Source organism: Balaenoptera borealis (genome assembly GCF_965194805.1).
Source record: "Balaenoptera borealis genome assembly, chromosome: 4".
Lineage (NCBI taxonomy): Eukaryota > Metazoa > Chordata > Mammalia > Artiodactyla > Balaenopteridae > Balaenoptera > Balaenoptera borealis.
In genome coordinates, this window is record NC_138861.1 from 56,332,443 (window position 1) to 56,351,864 (window position 19,422).

Consider the following 19,422-nt stretch of genomic DNA (forward strand, 5'->3'; position numbering starts at 1 on the left):
CATGAAAACAGTTATAAATTTGAAGCTGTCTGAGAAGAAATCAAGGATGCAAATTGATATTACCTATTTTTTTCTCAAACTTATATTCAGCAAGCCTTAATCATTTGATTGAAAGTTTTATGCCCACTTTTAACCTATTAAGCTTTTCAATCATCTCCCTCACCCCAGACTAAATGCAGAGAATCCTTTCTTTTCATAACCCTTTACCTTGTTCTCCGCTTTATGTTCTTAAACGCACGATTTGTTCCTCATGAATATTTGGGGAGATGGTGGCATATGCAGTATAAGGAAGCTTGCTTTAAGACCCAACCCCAGCAGGGAAACTCAGGGAAATTCCTAAAAATCAGGGAGTCCACTGAAGTTCATTATGATGACCCAGGGTTCACAGTTGCCCGCTTCTTACCCTCTGTGTTCTCTTGACCAAAATTTACTCAGGCCTCTCCCCTCCCCCGCACAGGCCCCTGAACCCTAGCTTGGCCCCCAACCTGAGCAGGTGCTGAAATGCAGAACGTGTCCCCTTTTCAGCTGGTCCTGAGAACCAGCTGACACAGCGAGACACATTTCCTGTCAACCCCCAACGATTATGCCCCCTTGCTTGTCCAACTTCCCTTTGAAAGTTTCTGCTAAGGTCTGTTTATCTCCTCCCCATAAAAGAAAAGCTTTTTCTGTTTGATTTTCAGACTTTTGTACATTTCTGAGACTCAACTATTCTCCCTATTGAAATAGTCTCTTTGAATAAAGCCTCTCCTTATCTAAGTCCAGATGTGACAGCTAGCAAACTTCCTACCATGCATTTCTAAGATGTTAGAACTCAGATGGTTTTTCACGTCAAAAGCTATACGTTGACATGCTGTATTAGATTCCTTGTATATGAAATAGCCAGGACAGGCAGATCTATCAACACAGAAAGTCAACTGGTAGTTGCCAGGGGCTGGGGGGTGGGGAGGAGTGGGGAGTGACTGTCAAAGGGCACAGGGTTTCTTTTGGGGCTGATGGAAATATCCTAAACTTAGATAGTGGTGACAGTTGCACAACTCTGTTAAGACACTAAAAAGCACTGAATTGCACACTTTGGGTGAATTTTATGGTACTTAAGTTATATCTCAATAAAGATTAAAAAAAAAACCTGTTGTATTCCAATGGTAGACTGAAATAGAAAATGAAAGTGTGACATATCTTGAACTTTAAATTATAAGGTCTTTCTTTTACTTGATAAAATCATGTATATCATAGCCCAAATTTAGTGTATAATTCAATGTCTATTTCCAAAAATGCTTCTTAGCTCAATGAAGTGAGAATTTGTACATCTCAACAAAGTTTTTCAAATATTACAGCAGGCAAGGTAAAAAGCAGCAAAATTGATGTAAAGATTAAAATATGAAATGGAGGGACTTCCCTGGTGGTCCAGTGGTAAAGAATCCGCCTTCCAATGCATGGGACATGGGTTCAATCCCTGGTCAGGGAACTAAGATCCCACATGCCATGGGGCAACTAAGCCCGCGCGCCGCAACTACTGAGCCCATGCCCTCTGGAGCCCGTGTGCCACAACTAGACAAAGAAAACCCGCGCACCACAACTAGAGAGAAGCCCGCACGCCGCAGTGAAGGGCCTGCGCACCACATCGAAAGATCCCACGTGCCGCAACTAAGACCCGATGTAGCCAAAAAAATTAAAAAATAAAAAACAAATAAAATAAATATTAAAAAAAAGAAATGGGAAAAAATTAACTGGCTATATCATTGCCACTGGAATATTCTCAGAGCTAATTATGGAGGTTGATCTCTAATTCCTTTTTTTTTTTTCTTGGCCATGCCACGCTGTATGCCTGTGGGGTCTTAGTTCCCCGAACAGGGATTGAACCTGTTCCCCCTGCAGTGGAAGTGCAGAGTCTTAACCACTAGACTGCCAGGGAAGTCCCTGATGCATAGAAGCTTTTTTTCCTTCTTGGCCTATCTTTTAGCAAATCAATCAGAGTCATATATTCTAAGTGGCATTTGGATCAACAGTCCTATTCTTGGCACTGAAGAGAGGCTCAGAAGTTAAATGAAATAACATATGTGGAGGAAACGCTGAGAATGGGGCCCAAGGCCCAGACTTTAGTGAGTGCTTGCTCCCTGGGATATTTTCTGCAATTTAAAATATCAATAGTTGAGCATGGACTGTGTGATATATGCAGGTTTCGGTCTCTGTTTACACTGCAGCACATTGGAGGGGTTGGTTGACATCATGGACTGTGGAGCCCAAGTGCCTAGGTTAGAATTCCAGCTCTACCACACTTTCCCTGGGTCACTTGGGGAAGGAACTTAACCTTCTGGTGCCTCAGGTTTGCCATGGGGGTAATAATAGTCCCTATCATGGGATTGTTATGAGGCTTAAATGGGTTGGTATTTGAAAAGAGGTTAGCACAATGCTGAGCGTATAGTAAGTGCCTGATGAGTGTTTATTTAAAAATACAATTTGAGGGCTTCCCTGGTGGTGCAGTGGTTGAGAATCTGCCTGCCAATGCAGGGGACACGGGTTCGAGCCCTGGTCTGGGAGGATCCCACATGCCGCGGAGCAACTAGGCCCGTGAGCCACAACTACTGAGCCTGCGCGTCTGCAGCCTGTGCTCCGCAACAAGAGAGGCCACGATGGTGAGAGGCCCGCGCACCGCGATGAGGAGTGGCCCCCACTTGCCTCAACTAGAGAAAGCCCTAGTACAGAAACGAAGACCCAGCACAGCCAAAAATAAAAATAAATAAATAAATTTAAAAAAAAATACAATTTGAGGCACCCTAATGGGGAGTTCACCCTCCAGAGGTGGTAATTAACACTTGAAAGATGAATCAGAGGCTCACTCCGGAAGAGGCTACCCTTAGACATCAGCTATCTTTAACTCACCGTAGAAGCTATTAATGATCATGATGGATGTTAGATATGATTTTTCATTGGCGAAATGACAAGCTGTGTGGAGTACAGGTACTCCTACCCTGGCATTAATGGAGAAGCAGCCTGGAGCAAGCCCAATAGCCACCCCAAAATTGGATATTTAGGATTCTGAACAATTTAGGATTGTTCCTAACAATTTAGGATTGCTGTTTAGGATTCTGAACAATCCTGTGTGTGTACGAGCATTTAGATTTAACTGCCTGACTCTGACTAGAACGGTCACTGAATCCTGTCTTCCAAGAGTGTCTCATTTCTCTGAATGCAATCTTTCTCGCAAGGTGTTCTTTGGGTTCCTAAAAGCACAGACTGCAGAGACCTGATTGAGAAGACAGATCAGCTTATATAACCGTGTTTTTGTCTGCTTGTTAATCCACGTGTCTCTCCAGGAACGGATTCAGCCTGTGACTTATTTTCTTTTTGATATTGCCTGTTCGCGTCACCAAGAGGCAGGAGACCTGTAGTTCCGACCTGAGTTTAACTTTGGGAGGCCACTGCCAAAAATAACCAAATACGATGAATTACCAAATGGGCTTAGGTCTGTGTTTTCAACAGGCTCCATAAAAATGCCAGGAAGAATGCAATATTTTTATCTCTCAAGGAGTTTATGATCCAAACGTGGTAACAAGACAAATACAGAGTTAAAAGGCAAAGGAAGATCTAAAAAGATAACTTCTTCCGGCATCCATTTAACAATATTTGTTAAGCATATTGTGTGTACCGTGGACTGTGCTGAGGGCTATGAGGGGCATAAAGATGAAATCAGGCAGGATTCTGAGATGAAAAGAGCTAATCTTGAGATGTATTGAAAACAAGTGCAAAGTAACTCAGTTTATAAGCACTCAAGGGCTTACCTATGGCTAGCAGTAAGTCTTCAAAATGCCCAGACAATTCTCCTTTTATGCTGTCCTCAATGTCCTTCTGGCTGATATTTCTGTATTCATCAAAGGCTAAAAAAAAAAACCCAGCACCACAAAAATATTTAAAGTATCCCAGTTGACCACACTTGAATATATTTTGGTTTTTGATTTGATATGCAGCAAATCAAGTTATTAAGTGGCAAGCTCAAAAACTCCTTTAAACCATCAAACACTCAGCACAGAAGTTTTTGGTTTTTTATTACTTTTAAAAAATGTCATCTACAATAAAACCTGAACTTCATAAGCCATTTTCTTCAATGATCAATCTCTCTCTCTCTCTCTCCTCGCTTCCCTCCCCATTCCCAGGCTGTAAGCATTTAAAATAGCCTGAAAGGTTAAAAGATAAATAATTTATCTAGTAAGGTGGGCTACTTTTAAATTAGAGCAGCACCTGGGAAACAATAATGTTTTCATGAGTCAAATATGTTTTAAATCCGCTAAAGAAATCTTAATTATGACGATTTCTTTGTGCTGAGTAAATCATTCCCTAAGGCAGCATAGCCTACTTCATACTTACTAGAAGGCATTCAAAGTACCTGATCAACATTTGCCCAAAGGCAAAACCTGTACCTACGTCACGGAGCACGTAGGCATACTTTGTAAGCCAAGTATGTTTTTTCCAAGTGGATTTCAAAAAAAGAAAATTTGGAGAGAGATCTAGGATTGTTTGGTTTTTATTTTTCAAATAAAGACATCAATAAAGCAACTATAATATACCACTGCCATTATTTTATAAAAAGGATGAAATTTTAATGCCCAGGTTTCCTCATTTTCCCGTGAACTCGGCATCAGCCTAGTCATTACTGTGGTTGTTCTCTAGACCAGCACTGGGAAGCCACAGTCAGATGTCCCTAGGAAGTGGAGATCTGGGCTTCTGGGTGCCGTTGCTTCCAGAATGACTCAGAGAGATGCATGAGTGAAGGGGTGGGTGCTTAGCTGTTCCATGTAATAGTTGGGTCTGATAAAAAGAGTACCCCCCCCCACCCATTTACCTTCATATCAGAAAAAGCTGACTGTTAATCTGCATTAATGCATTAACAAAGACTCACCCGCAGTGCCTGGTTTTCCTGGAAAGTGGCTAACTGGGCAAGAGACGGGCTGGAAGCAGTGCAGTCAGGTTCCTCCATCCCACAGGAACACCCCTCTCTGCTCTCACCCCAGAGAGCTGCTCCTCTCTTCTCCCTGCCATCCGTCCCCCCCCCACCCCCGCGGACCCCCAGGTTGTTTCCTGAAATGTTTGTACATAAAAATGGGACAGCCTTCACGATTTTTAACTTCATTTCCCAGAACTGTGTATGTTAAACCTTGAAATATTTGCAAGAACAATACAACGCAAAAAAGGATGATAATGCGAGTCCATACTCAGCTTCAGTTGAGGAAAGCTCCTTAAACACAGGATCTCAGTGAATGTATCTTCATCCGTGCCCCATTTGTTCTCACCAGCATTATAGAGAATCTATTGGACAAGGGAGAAGACTTAAATGTTATCACAGACCCAGTTCTGTCTCTTTCTGAGGAGGTGGAATGAGAAGAGGGGCAAGTTTATTTTACAGGTCATTGAGATCATCGATAATCCGTGCCTCTCACTTTTAGTGGATTGGAAATCTGACGGTTGTGTGGCAGGAGCCAGGGGAATAATATCCACCAGTGGGGAAGGCAGAAAGGTGGGGTCCGGGGATCCCCAGGTGTCAGGCTTCTCCTCCAGACAGGACAGGAGACAGCATGACCCCGGCTGGTGCCGTAGAAGTGAGAACACAGTCAGGAGGGAGAATCGTTAAAGGAGATGTTTTCTTTGCTCTGTTACCGACCTGGGCATCCTCTTTGGCCAGCTGCTCATCCACTTTCAGACCCTCATCTCTTCTGCCCTAGACAGGGGAGATAAAAGTGAGGGCAATCCTTTTAAAGATAAAAATTCCATCACTCGGCATTCCAACCAGCGGGGCATCTTAGAGCTGCTTCTTCAGTGGCAACCCCGCAGCACAGAACAATCAGGCGCTTGGGGCTCTCGTTCTGGCACTGACTAGCTATGAAATCTGTAGCAAATCACACAGTTTTCTGAGCCACAGTTTCCTCCCCTGAAAACTCAAATGTCTTAATGGAATCAAAAGACAAGCCACACACTGGGAGAAAAATTGTATGAAAACACATATCTGAAAACACATATCTGATACAGAACTTGTATCTAAAACATAAAGAACTCTTAAACCCCAACAATAAGATAATGAACAACCCAATTAAAAATGGGCAGAATATCTGAATAGACATCAGATACACAGATGGCAAGAAAGCACATGAAAAGAGGCTCAATGTCATATGCCATGAGAGAACTGAAAATTAAAACAATACCCCTACACACCAATTAGAATGGACAAAATTCTAAACAGTGACAACACCAAATGCTGGCAGGGATGTGGAGCAACAGGAAATCTCATTCCTTGCTGTTGGAAATGCAAAATGGGACAGCCTCTTTGGAAGACAGTTCGGCAGTTTCTTACAAAACTAAACATACTTTTACCATACAACCCAGCAATTGTGCTCCTTGATACTTACCCAAATAAGGTGAAATCTAATGTCCACACAAAAACTTTGACATGAATGTTTACAGAAGATTTTGTTCATAATTGCCAAAACTTGGAAGCAACCAAGCTGCCCTTCAACAGGTGAATAAACTGTGGTATATCCATACAATGCAATAGTACTCAGTGATAAAAAGGAAATGAGTTATCAAGCCATGAAAAGGGGCAGTCTGAAAAGCCTGCATACTGTATGATTCCAACTATAGGACAGTCTGGAAAAGGCAAAACTATAGAGATAAAGAGATCACTGGTTACCAGGCGTTCAGAGGGAGAAAGAGAGGGATGAATAGCTGGAGCACAGATGATTTTTAGGGCAGTAAAACCATTCTGTATGATACTGTAATGGTGGACACAAGACATTACACGTTTCTCAAAACCCATAGAATGTATAACACGAAGAGTGAATCCTAATGTAAACTATGGACTTTAGTTAATAATAATGTGTCAGTTCATTCATTCATCATCTAATTCATCATCTAATTCTTTTATCATTCATTCATCATCTAATTCATTCATCAACTATAACCAATGTACCACACTAGTGCAGATGTTAACAACAGGGGTCACTGTGAGGGGGGAGGAGGGGCATATGGGAGCTCTCTGTAGTTTCTGCTGCATTTTTCTGAAAATCTAAAACTGCTCTAAAAAATAAAGTCTGTTAAAATAAACCAAAACCTCAAAGATGCCCCACTAACTCTACTGTTGAAGGCTCTGTGGCTAAATGCGTGTGCTTGTACACAAATAATTCAGCACATTATAGCAAGATGGGAGACGGAGAAGGAAAAGAAGATTGCCTGAATTATTTTGCAAATTATAGGTGAATGAAACATTTGGCTATAATACTTTAAAAATGCATTTGTTCCAAACTAGTAGTTACCAGCAGGGAGAGGGAAGGGGGGAGGGGCATTATAGGAGTAGGGCAGTCAGAGGTACAAACTATCAGGTATAAAACACGCTCTAAGGATATATTGTACAACACAGGGAATATAGCCAATATTTTATGATAACTATAAATGGAGTATAACCTTTAAATAGTGTGAATCACTATACTGTACACCTGTAACATATACTATTGTAGAGCAAATATACTTCAATATAAATAAATAAATAATAAATATTTTTAAAAATTCATTTGTTCCTATTTGCAAACATTAGGTCTTTGTATGCCTGCCTGATTTTTTTTTAAACTACTCTTTTTTTTTCTTATTTAATTTATTTATTTTTGGCTGCGTTGGGTGTTCATTGCTGCACGCGGGCTTTCTCTAGTTGCGGCGAGCGGGGACTACTCTTCCTTGCGGTGCGCGGGCTTCTTATTGTGGTGGCTTCTCTTGTTGCGGAGCACGGGCTCTAGGCATGCAGGCTTCAGTAGTTGTGGCACACGGGCTTCAGTAGTTGTGGCTCATGGGCTCTAGAGCGCAGGCTCAGTAGTTGTGGCGCAAGGGCTTAGTTGCTCCGTTGCATGCGGGATCCTCCCGAACCAGGGCTCCAACCCGTGTCCCCTGCACTAGCAGGCGGATTCTTAACCCCTGCGCCACCAGGGAAGCCCTGGCCTGCCTGATTTTTGCAGGATTTCTTTTCTCAGTTTCTTTCAGTGCTGCTGCTACTCTGCTCTAACTAGTCATTCCTAGTTTGCCGCCTTCTTGTTCTCCTTTCATCATTCATTCTGCTCCAATAATACAAACGCTGATGATCACTGGTATTAATTACAATAAGCCAGCACCACCACGTATTGACGTATTGATAATTTTCTCTGTGCTAAGTATTTCACACTCTTTCTCTCTTAATCTTCACAACATGCTCTGAGGCTGGTACTGTTATTATTTTAACTGTACAGATGTGAAATGAAGGCTTTGAGGCTTGACTTAAAGTAACTCGTCTCAGCGTATAAAGCTAGCAGGCAGCAGAGGAGCACAAGACTCCAGGTCTTATTCTGAAACCCTTCCCAGAAGCCTTGCTCTCCACTGCCTTCTGGGGGCGTGTGTGCTCACGCGCACACAAGCAGATCTGCACTTATGAGTACAGACCTGTGGGATCGTATGTTTGCAGCGATACCTCATCAGTTTGGGTTTGTAGGTTCAAACGTCATAAGGTTGTCACCACTGGAAACAACTGAAACCATAATTAGGATAAACTGTTCCTTAGTGGCATAATGCCTCACTTTACCAAGTGCTGCTTCAACCCTCAGGCTGGGATGGTTGCTGGGATTTTCTCACACATTAAGGGCTGCGTAAATCAGCTGAAAGAGGCTGTTCAGATGGGGCTTAAATCATTTCCTCTCTTACACACACCTATGACTCTATCTCATCCTTGACCTCACCGCCTTTTTTATAAAACCAAGAGCCTCCTAAAAAGAGACGGCAAGGTGTGGTCTCATTTTTTTAATTTATTTATTTATTTATTTATTTATTTATTTATTTATTTATGGCTGTGTTGGGTCTTCGTTTCTGTGCGAGGGCTTTCTCTAGTTGCGGCAAGTGGGGGCCACTCTTCATCGCGGTGCGCGGGCCTCTCACTGTCGCGGCCTCTCTTGTTGCGGAGCACAGGCTCCAGACGCGCAGGCTCAGTAGTTGTGGCGCAAGGGCGTAGTTGCTCCGCGGCATGTGGGATCCTCCCAGACCAGGGCTCGAACCCGCGTCCCCTGCACTGGCAGGCAGATTCTCAGCCACTGCGCCACCAGGGAAGCCCCGGTGTGGTCTCATTTGGTCACATGGTGATGAATGGCTTAGCAGCTCTTCCAAAGGGGGCAAGGATGCAGTTCCAGCAAGCCACATTTTTTTAATCCTGAGACTGATATACCCATCTCTGAAGATAATTCATCTGTATCATGCTTCCTACTTAATTTAAGTGCCACCAAAAGAAATATATATTCTTTCGAGTCCAGAAGAAAATCAACATGTTCTTAAAAATGAAGACATAATGGAAATGAACAATTATTTTTCTTCCAGATGAACATGCAGAACATCTTCTAATGTATTATGAAAACTGATCAAAATACGTTTAATCCATATACTGACCAAAACAAGATTTTTTGGTTGCATCACTATGTTATACCTTTATGAGGATGGTTAAATATTATACTGCGTGGTGGCAATGCAAATGTAAGATGAACAAATCATTTCAAAAGGAAAACTGCAATCTCATCGTCTCACTTTGGTTATTTTCAAACACCCTAGAAACTATTATTGACCATGCAGCTTATTGGGGACTTCAAAAGTAAAAAATAAAACCTTACATCTGCCAAAGTCAACAGAGCTTTCCGGAAGTCACCAGATGTTTCAGAACTAATTTCATCTCCAAGACTCTTCTTATACACTGAAACCAGATAAGAATGAAATTAAGCCTTGATGAACTAAAAAATACCATTGTAAAACACAGAAAAGCTTAAAATGTCAACATTGGCAAGGAATGAGTACCTGATAAAATAAATCTTGTTTCTTCTTTTTAAAAAAATTTTTTTAGTGCTCTTCTGATATGGATACATTCTGCTTGTAACTATTACTGTAGTGTGTGGTGTGATAGATGCACAAGAACAGAAACAACTGCCATTCTGGATCAAATCATGGTTCATTTTATCTGACAAAGGCACTAAGGAAGGTATAGTGAGAAAGCTAGGATGGGCAAGCTGTTAGTTTGCCTTCCAATTTCTATTATGTCCGCCTTCCATAGGAATAGAACCCTGGCCTTAAGCAAGATATAATGTACACAGCTTAAAGACCACATTCTCAGCTCTCCTCTTGGCAATGAAACGTAGGCAGACCTACGTGACATTGCTGGGAAATCTCCTTAATGAAGACTCATGCCAGTCTTAGTCCCTTACTCCATCCTACTGCCTGGTGTGTAGATTGATCCCTGGAGCTTGGGCAGCCATCTTGGTCTATGCAGGACTATATCTGAGCGATGGCATAAAAATAAGCAGGAAGGGGCCTGGGTTCCTGAAAGTTCTGAGGCGCTGTCATGCCAGTCCTAGAATTGCCTATCTCCAGACTGCTTCTACATATGAGATCAATAAATGTTTATCTTATTTAAACCACTGTTATTTTTCTGTTTTATTGACTCTAACCCTAATCTTAACGCATACAGTTAGAATGTGTTATCTGATAGCTCTCAAAAGTAAGAAAGCTTCCTGAAAACATACTGTTTCCCCATAACAAATGCCAACTGTGTGTTTGCATATTTTAGTACTGAATAGTTGTAGCTCCTTTTGCATAGCCTGTGATGTGCAGTGTCCACTGAATTTTAAATCTCTGTTCTGCTCCACCCATGGAGTAGTGATTCTCTTCGAGCCACTGTACACCTGGATGCAGCTGACACCAGGTGGCTCTCTGAACTCCACCTGCATCACCCTCAAGACCACTATAAAATTAGTCATATGAATGCTTGTCCTTTTAAATCAGTAAAAGACAACTATAGAAAGTGATGTGAGATTATCTAATAGCAAGAACTGTGTTGAGAGAGAAATTCTTCCAGCGTGATTTTAATAAGTCTCTTTTTATGAAATCTATAATTTTCCAGAGCAATTCAAGTAAACAAAATCCACTATAAAGACAGATTATTTATCTAAGTAATAATAACATTTAGTAGGCATCACTTTCCCTAATAGTCACGTTATTGTTACATCTCTCCTTCCTTCACTCTATGAAAAAAATTCTTTAGTTTAAAAATATCAAGCCAAAAAAATGAAGCTCTCAATTGTTAGAATTTGGGGAAGTACTTTATAATTTTAGAATTATCTACATGAGTCTCACATAGCCTCCCACACCTCTCCTCTACCCCAGGTATTTTGCAGGAAACTAGACTAAACATATGAAAATTATTTCGATGCAAGTTGAAGACTACCTTATGCATTTTGAGACACAACAGGGTATAGAAAAACGGATACAATGTTTTAATAGTGCAGAAGCTGAACTTAGAGTTCTTGATCCTGATTCAATGTTCTCTCATGCACCATTAACTTTAGAATACCGGAAAGAGTCCAGAATTTAGCTCTCTATTCATTTAGGTGCTACTGTATCATTGTAGTGTGTGAGCCACTCAATATGCCTGGTCCTTTTATGAGGGTCAAGTTGAGAGGTCCTCTGATGGATTTCTAATGCATGGGTCACCATTGCACATTACATGATGCCATCACTCTTGCTACAGTTGACTGCATCAGGGCTGGCATCTGCCTATAAGTGGCCAGCTGTCTACAAGGTGACCTGGTGGGAGAACTTTGCCCAAAAGAAGGCTCTCTACTAGATAGTGCCTTTCTGAGCCCACTGAATCTTCTCTTAGGGAGTGAGATGTACAGAATTTTTTAAAATTTATTTATTTATCGCTACATTGGGTCTTCGTTGCTGCACACAGGCTTTCTCTAGTTGTGGCGAGTGGGGGCTACTCTTGGTTGCAGTGCACAGGCTTCTCATTGCGGTGGCTTCTCTTGTTGCGGAGCACAGGCTCTAGGTTCGTGGGCTTCAGTGGTTGTGGCACACGGGCTCAGTACTTGTGGCTTGTGGTCTCTAGAGCACAGGCTTCAGTAGTTGTGGCGCATGGGCTAGTTGCTCTGCGGCATGTGGGATCTTCCCGGACCAGGGCTCGAACCCGTGTCTCCTGCACTGGCAGGCGGGTTCTTAACCACTGCGCCACCAGGGAAGCCCCAGAATTTTTTTAAAAGAGTAACAAAGAAGTGGAAAGACCCCCAGAAATAAGACACAAAACACAAGTCAAGAATAACAGCCAGAAACCATGGGCAAATAGAAACCTTGAGTAGACAAACGTCATGTGGTAAGGGAAGAGAAGTTTCTTGGTGGTGTCAAGAACAGTAGAGGCAGAGAGGGAGGGGAAAGAGTTACTAGGATGAAGATGCGCACAGGGAGCAGTGGACGTCTGATGCTGAGGGAGTGACTAGACAGCTGAGTCCCTAGCTGTGTCCTGAATCTCTGTACAGCTCGGCTATACCTGATTGAGACTATTTCCTTCTTTTACTTCTTGTGTATCATGAATCCCTACTTACCAAGGGAACCTAGATGCAGTTCAATTCCTTGTAGCCTTAGAGAACTTAACTCACCCAGATACCAGAGCATCTGGTAACTTTGAACAATGACCACTTGTCATATTTGCAAAACAACAGTCCTAAATGCTAAGACATTCACTTGGCTCTTAAGATCCCAGATCTCAATCTTAAGGATATTCATTCAATGAATATTTGAATTTATCCCCCACTGTTCTGGGCACTGGAGATATAGCAGTGAGCAAAAATGACAAAAATCGCCCCCTTCATAGAGCTTACATCCTAGGGTTGTTTGTACATAAATGCTGAACTCCAGGGAGAATCTTGGGGCCAGTCAACTCATGGAGCGGTAACTCTTCTAAGAAACCCAAGGAAGTAACACAGCATCTGGGGGTAGAGCCCCTGGATCTGATGATTTTTTTACATGTACATCTTGTTGAACTGAGGGAACCAAATATGTTAAACACCTACAATGTACTCATTTGTGCCCATTATTAAGCAATTATCTCATCTACCCCAAATTTGCCCTTCTATACCTTGCTTGGTGGAGCTGGGGTTGGGACTCTGCAAATAACATTTCTCTTTCATCCCCCACCCTCCACCTCCCTGTCAGTTTCCACCAATGGGGGGAGTAGAGGGAGATGAGATGGAAGGCAGGAGGAGGAAGGAAGGACATGCTATCATTGGCTTGTGATTCACATCAGTGTCAACCCAGTGACAGGCTTTCACCCTGACAGCAGCAGTTGGCTCCAGGCTCCTAGAACAATCACCTGTTTACATGCCCATGGAGGTAGTAGCTCCAGCTAGATGGAGGCCCTTCCCCTTCACAGAGATCTGAACTCCAGTTCCTAGGGCCTCTCCTCTGAGCCCCTGAAGTACCAACACCAGAAAGTGGTGCCCTCCTCTGAGCTTCTAGTTTCTGAAAATCCCAATCTCTTCCTTTGTCGTCCCAGCCTTGAGGATTATACCTCTGAGCTGTGTTTCCGTTTTGCCTTTTCAGTCCTCCAAAAAGGTACTTAAGCAATTCTCTACATTAAATTCGCTCTGTTAAAATACCTAGTGCATTTCTGTTTTTCTGACTAGACCTCATTAGCATACCAACAATAAAACAGTCACTTACCTATCATTGAGGTATTTACCTTCTAATGGAAATTTCTCAAAGTAACCTCTTTAACACCCATCTGGGGGCCGGTATATCCCTTTTTTGGACCTTTCCTATTGCAGAAGTTTCCTAATACACAGCTGGCCACCCTGATACAAAAACATAGACACCATGGCTCCCTTAAGGTACTTGGAGGTGGTGACAGGGAGAGGTTGTTTAATAAGAATTGGGCTGGTCTTTGGCCCTGGCTCCTGGAAGCTAACCTCTAAATACTTACAATTTCCCCAATAATAAGAATTTCATTGTTATTCATGGAGGGGCCCCTGAACCACACCTGAGTTTATGCTAACAAGATGACTCCGGATGGGGCTTGGTCACACCAGAAAGACCAACCAATGTGACTAAAGGGTTAAGGCTTTGAGCCACATGATATCAGCCTGACATCTAGCGGGAGGAGGGTACTAAAGATGGAGTTCAGTCACATGGCCAGTGATGGAGTCAATCATGCCTGTGTAATAAAACCCTGCACACCACAGATCAAGTGAGCTTCCCTGGTTGGCAGTTATATATGGCTGGGCTGGGAGGGGGATGGATCCTGAAGACATGGAAGCTCTGCGTTCAGGACCCTCCCAGACTTTTCCCTATGCATCTCTTCACTCCACCAGTCTTGATTTACATTCTTTATAGGAAACCATAATTGTAAGTATAGAGCTTTCTTGAGCTCTGTGAGCCATTCTAGTGAGTTATTGAACCTGAGGGGGTAGTAAGAATCTGTTGCCATTTGGTCAGAAGCGCATGTGGCCTGGGAACACCTGAGCTTGTGGCTGGTGTTTGAAGTCAGAGTAGTTTTGTGGGGACTGTGCCCTTAACCTGTGAAGTCACCCTAACCGTGGGTTGTTAGTGTCAGAATTGCATTGCAGGGGCTTTCTACTTTTTACACAGCTAACAGACTCTTAGGGCTTTAGCTAATTATACTGAAGCCACATGTTCAACACATCCTCTGAATGGTTCATCTAATTTCCCACCCCAAAAATCATGAGTGGTTTTTAACACATAATATGAATATACAATGATATGAGTGTCTTGCATTGATGAAAATGGTTGATTCAATTAAGCAGTGATTGCTGAGAGTGAAATCCACTATAGCTGTAATGTTATAAATGTAAAGCATTAATGCCATTGTTCTGTAGCAGTTCCTAGCTCAGATCATATTAAAATTTTCTTCAGAAATCCACAGTCCTTAGCCCATTTTAGAATGTGTCTTCCTTTTTACGGTCTTGCCTCCTCAAAACCACTTGTGAAGAAAGATTGGTGGGTTTCTGGGAAAAGCAGCATTGGCTCCTATAGGTGTGAACAGGGGTAAAGGTAAGCAGAAAATAAGATCACCTGTATAGTAGGCTTGGCCAATCTCCTTCATCTGCCTGCTTGTCCTGGTGGTTAAGATTTCAATCAGTGCATCTTCATTTGTTCCCGTGCCCTAAGAAGAAAAAGGAAATCTATTTTTAGAACACTTTAAAAAAAAAACCTAGTTTCACGCATTGCAGTCTTAACATCTTGATTTCTACAGGTGAAAATAACAGTTTTTAGTCAATCAACATAAGGCCCTCTATTGCTCTAAAGTGGTTTTCTAATTTTCCATATATTTTAGTATTAAAATAACATGAATCATCTGAAGTTAACCAATATTAAGCTTCTAAAGAAAATGTCCTACTCTACTGTAAAACTCCTTTGAATAATTCCAGGAAGAAATATTATAAAGGGAAAGCCTATGTCATTCAGTACCAAAAGTGAGCATTCAAATATGTCATTGTATTTAGAAAGGGCTCTGCAATTCTTTTGAATGAGTCCATACTTGTACCAATGCACTTGGTTGGTCAGCATGGATCCTCCTCTTCATTCAGGGAGATTTTTAAAGCCTCAGTAATGTATGTCATGAGCCTAGTTGGTTTGGGGACTAGTGCTTCCTGAGTCTTGGTTTATACTGAGGTCACTGAATCACACTGAGACTTCAACAGAAGCCATTTACATTAGGACTTGACCAAATAAGGCCAATGTAGCATAAGAAAAGAGGCTGAATTCTGTCCCTCTGTGACAGATTCCTAGTTCCCCCCAATAGCTCTCCTTTTCAAATTACTTATTTATTTATTTCGTTAGTTACTTATTTTTAAATAAACTTTTTTTGGTTGTTCTTCTTTTTTAAAATTTTATTGGAGTATAGCTGATTTACAATGTTGTGTTAGTTTCAGGGGTACAGCAAAGTGATTCAGTTATACATAAACATATATTCATTCTTTATCAGATTCTTTTCTCATATAGGTTATCACAGATTATTGAGTAGAGTTCCCTGTGCTATACAGCAGGTCCTTGCTGGTTATCTATCTTATATATTGTAATGTGTGTATGTTAATCCCAAGCTCCTGCTTTATTTTAGAGCAGTTTTAGGTTTAGGGCAAAACTGAGAAGATCCAGTATCTCTTTTATCTTCCTTGATTAGTCATAGAACCCCCATTTTTTAACTTAGCACAAAGCTAACCAAATAAAGACCATATTTCTCAGCTTCCCTTAGAGCTAGGTTTATCCACATAACTAAATTCTGATCGATGCAATATATGTGAAGCATCACGTACAATTTCAGAGAGTCCTTAAAGAGAAAGGATGAACACGTCTTTGTCTCTTACTCTTTTCAGTTACTGCAATAAAGATATAATGGCTGGATGTTGAGCTGCCATCTAGCCAAGAAGCGGAATCTACAGGCTGAAGATGGCAGAACCTCAAGCCTGAAGGTCTGATAATGATGGTGCCACGATACCCAGCTCTGGGTTGCTTCCTTTGGAATTCTTTTACATAAGACGGAAACATTTCTAATCCTTGCTGGCGAATCTAATTCTTACCATTTCACCTGCTCAACTGTCCGCCACGTGGCAGCCATAGAAATGCACTGCTGAGATTTCATGTCAAGAGAATATACTGCCAAGAATGTAGTTAGCTGGCAGCCTCCAACTGCCACACCTTTGGATCTGTCACACAGTTCACACTAAGGTCATGCTCTCTCCAGGCTGCTCTCAGCCATGACTGCGCATGGAAGGGGAGCTGGAGCTGGGCCATTCCTGCCCCATGTAGGACCCTCCAAAGGGCACCCTTTGCTCAGGGGCTCCCCATCAGCTTGCCGTGGCTTTCTTACAGCAGCACTACAGACTGAGGCTCTTCCTATCTGAGCCTCCTTCTGTCCCTCTCTCCTTTCACAGGTGTCAGACCTGTATTGCAGTCAGAAGTTTCACCCCACTTACGCTGCTCTGTCTCTGCTTTATCCTTCACAAGGATTTCCCCCAATAAATCTCTTGTACATTTAATTCCGTCCTGCCATCTGCTTCTTGGGTGCCCACACCTCTTCCACAGAAAAGAAAATATCTCCTGTCTCTGATGGGAAGGCAGAGCCTTGCTTCAGACCTGGACTCCTTCCTTTCCCTCCTTCCGGTCAACAAATATGTTGGGCACCTATCTCATTGCAGGCTTTCCTCTAGGAATAGAGGAGGTTCCTCGAGTGGTGAGGTTCCCTGATATGACGGTGGTTTGCCTTTTAATTGGATGGAAAAAAAATAATACGTAAATCAACAGAACACCAAATACGTAAAATACCAATATGTAAAATACCAAAAATTTAACAAGATAATTTTAGATAGTAATAGATAGCAATTTAAAAAATTAAACTGAGTGAATGAATAGAAAATATCTGGAAGAAAATCATTCCTGAGGGAAAGAACGTCACATATAAAGACCTCAAGATAGGAATAAGCTGAGAATGTCCAAGGAGCAGCGAGAAAGCCAGTACAGCTACAGCACTGAATTGGGGTGGCCGGCAGCAGAGAAGAGGGTGTGATGATCAGTTTTATGTGTCAATCTGGCCAGGCCACAGTCCTCAGTTATTCAATCAAACTGTAATCCAGTGTTGCTCTGAAGGTATTTTGTAGCTAAAGTCCATTATCAATTGACTTTAAGTAAGGGTGAGTACCTTAGATATTCTATGTGAGCCTAATTCAGTCAAGAAGCCTTAATTAAGAGCAGAGCTGAGGCTTCTCTGAAAAAGCAGAAATTCTACCTATGGGCAGGAGCTCCAGCTTGTGCTAAGAGTTCCAGCCTGCCCTACAGATTTCAGATTTGCCTAGCAAGCTGGATAATCGTGTAACCAATTCCTTGCAATCAGTCTCTTGCTCTATACCTCCTGCCTACTGGTTCTGCTTCTCTGGGGAATCCTGACTGATACAGATAGAATTTTAAAAAGCCGTAGAGATAGACAGGAGCCAGACTCTGTTGGGTGATGAAGGTCATGATAAGGAGTTTGGATGTTCAGTAGTCAAAACCATTGGAGATTTATGCAGGTGAATAGTATAATCTGATTCTAAAAGTAACTTTATAGAAATAATTTTGGCTATTCTGTGGTGAATGGATTTGAGGAGGGCAAAAATAGAGGCAAAGGGACCAGTTCCAGGGATATTGATATGGTCCAGTCAAGAGATGATAGTGGTTAAACAAGAATGAAAGCAATGGATCTGGAAGGAGGGACATGCACACATTTTTGATGGACTCTGGAGTGGAGCTAATGGGCTTGTTGATAGATTTGGGAGCTTTGAAGCATGAGAGAAGGCAAGGGATCAAGGATAGTTCTAGGTTTTTGACCTAAACAATGGGGTTAATAATGGTGCCGTTGACTCAATAACAACAAAATAAAGAATTTGACACCTCAGGTCAAAAAACAAACAAAATTAGGCTCTGACCGTATCCTTTCAGGCCAGGAACATGTGGGCTTAAGGTTCCACAACTGCTTCCCATTTCAGGGTTTTCTACTAATTGGAGAGCACAGAATCTCCAAATCCATCACATTTACACCCATATCTCAAGTGTGCACCAGAAGAAAGTCACTCTTTCTGATAATCAAATGCTGGGCAGAAACAGCTTGTGTAGGTCTCATACCTTCATGGATTTCTTCAGCTGTTTCGCATCAAACACTGCCGGTGGGGTCACAAGGGCCACCATGAGACACTTGAAGTGGCCAGAGAGATCATCCTTCAAGTCATCTTTCAGTTCCTAAAATTAAAAAAAAAAACCCAAAGAGAAAAGTATGAAATACTTCTCCTTTCTCTTCCTCCAAAGTCACCTAGTGAAAGACGAACATGAATGTATGAATTCAGACAAAAACATGCCCATCCACAGGAGATAAACAGAAATGGTGAAAATATTTCTATGGATATTAGTCTGCATTTTATGTTCACTTCCAAAATGTTCTGTTTTATAGACGGTTTTCTGAAGGGAAGCCAGTGGAGAAGGTTCTCTGAGGGCCACAGATAGGAACTGTGTATTAAAATGCATTTCCCAGGCCCTTGATGCTCTCAATGCTTGGGTTGGGGTGAGGGAAGAGGAAGGGGAGGAGGAGCCCCATAATTCACACCCAGCTTCACTGGGAGGTGCTCTAATCCTGCCTTGCTTCTCGGTAACTGCCAAAGAGTTTTGAAGGGAAAAGGGGAGGGAAGACAGTGCTTGGTCATTTGCCTCTGGTGAGAGCGTGGAACTAGGAGGCATCAAAAGCAGTTTTCTGGCAACAACAACAGGGGAAACCCGAAATGTGGTAATAGGGGACCTTACTTATTGATGCTCTCCTTCAGCAGTGTTTTCATACATTACATAAGTACGGTCCATCTCCTCTGCTTGAAGGCAAGTAACATGGTTTCCATTTTTAATATCCAAAGGAGTGTTATTGAATAATTATTTTTCCTGCTCTTGATTATTTTCAGCCCTGAAACAGAGGCTGGAAGCCTCCCAGACTGCTATGACAATGTGGGTACAGACCAACATCTTCCATGACACTTGGGGGCCCAGCTGGGGCATGCTCCTGCCGAAACAAATGGGATGGAGCCACTG

The 19,422-nt window shown here is 42.1% G+C and overlaps 1 protein-coding gene across 6 annotated transcripts in view; it reads right to left on the reverse strand.

The window, feature by feature from the left end:
- The window catches only part of ANXA3 (annexin A3), a 55,596-nt gene that overhangs the window by 7,806 nt on the left and 28,368 nt on the right, over positions 1–19,422 (reverse strand). For 5 of the 6 annotated variants that reach the window (XM_082389433.1, XM_082389432.1, XM_082389430.1 and 2 more), the window contains 6 exons: positions 18,478–18,591; positions 14,896–14,986; positions 9,654–9,733; positions 5,654–5,710; positions 5,208–5,301; positions 3,780–3,875 (listed from right to left, as the gene is read on the reverse strand). In XM_082389433.1, coding sequence (XP_082245559.1) covers positions 3,780–3,875; positions 5,208–5,301; positions 5,654–5,710; positions 9,654–9,733; positions 14,896–14,986; positions 18,478–18,591 — 532 coding nt within the window. The remainder of the gene's footprint in view (positions 1–3,779; positions 3,876–5,207; positions 5,302–5,653; positions 5,711–9,653; positions 9,734–14,895; positions 14,987–18,477; positions 18,592–19,422) is intronic. The other variant, XM_082389435.1, reaches the window with a different exon arrangement.